We start from the raw sequence: 962 nt of genomic DNA on the forward strand, positions 1-962 counted from the left end.
GCAAACTACGGCCCGCGGGCCGGATCCGGCCCGTTTGAAATGAATAAAACTAAAAAATAAAAAGACCACACCCTTTTATGTAATGATGTTTACTTTGAATTTATATTAGTTCACACAAACACTCCATCCATGCTTTTGTTCCGGCCCTCCGGTCCAGTTTAAGAACCCATTGTGGCCCTTGAGTCAAAAAGTTTGCCCACCCCTGGTCTAGAGTCTTATCTAATTTTCTTGTCTCTCCATGAGGTCAGGGATTTGGGAGGCATTTGCTTGGTTTTAGGGGGCAAAGGGCGGTTGTTGCTGTTGTTTTCTCACTGCTGTATCACCAGTACCTAGGACAGTACCAATCAACATGATGGACACTCAATAAATACTGGTTGGATGAATGAGTGAATGACAACTGTACTCAACAAAATAATCAGATTATTTACTTTTTTTTTTTTTTTTTACAATACTTAGCATTTTGGTGTGTCACTCCAGAGTCATAGAGACCTGAAGCTAGTTTTTCCAATTACAAATATTCAAAGTGTCAGAAGACTTAGCCCTTGGCTTAGTCTAGGACAGGTCAAATGCACTGTGAACTTCCTGTATCAGGGATTGCCAGGATGCAGGAAGGTTACAAGTTGGGACGTGAAGCCAGCAAAATATTCCAAGGGGAGCCAAGGTAAGAGTAGACAAGGCCCTTGTACTGGGTGGCCCAGATGAAGGGCTATGTAACTCTCACCAGAGAGAAATCACCTCCAGCTCCTTGGTGAAGACTTGTTGGAGGATGGTTTGGCCACTGTTGTGTTGGCTCCCAACAGAGCTGGTCTTCAAGCCTCCCATCCAAGAACTCCCTTTAGAGGGGGTTCATCTTTGCTCTTTTCCTTCCTTTTCCAACCTTCCAGGCAGTGTCCTCTCAATTCTGCTCCCCTCTGAAAACTTGTTGCTGCTACTCTGGTGGAAGGGTAGATATGACCTGTTCG

At 44.6% G+C, this 962-nt stretch overlaps 1 protein-coding gene across 1 annotated transcript in view; it reads left to right on the top strand.

The window, feature by feature from the left end:
• The first annotated feature begins 602 nt into the window (after positions 1–602).
• Positions 603–962, top strand: part of CD2AP (CD2-associated protein) — a 159,305-nt gene continuing 158,945 nt past the window's right edge. The window contains exon 1 of the mRNA XM_015572164.1: positions 603–661. Within this exon, the coding sequence (XP_015427650.1) occupies positions 603–661 (59 nt within the window). The remainder of the gene's footprint in view (positions 662–962) is intronic.

Source organism: Myotis davidii, unplaced genomic scaffold (genome assembly GCF_000327345.1).
Source record: "Myotis davidii unplaced genomic scaffold, ASM32734v1 scaffold167, whole genome shotgun sequence".
In the NCBI taxonomy this organism is placed as follows: domain Eukaryota; kingdom Metazoa; phylum Chordata; class Mammalia; order Chiroptera; family Vespertilionidae; genus Myotis; species Myotis davidii.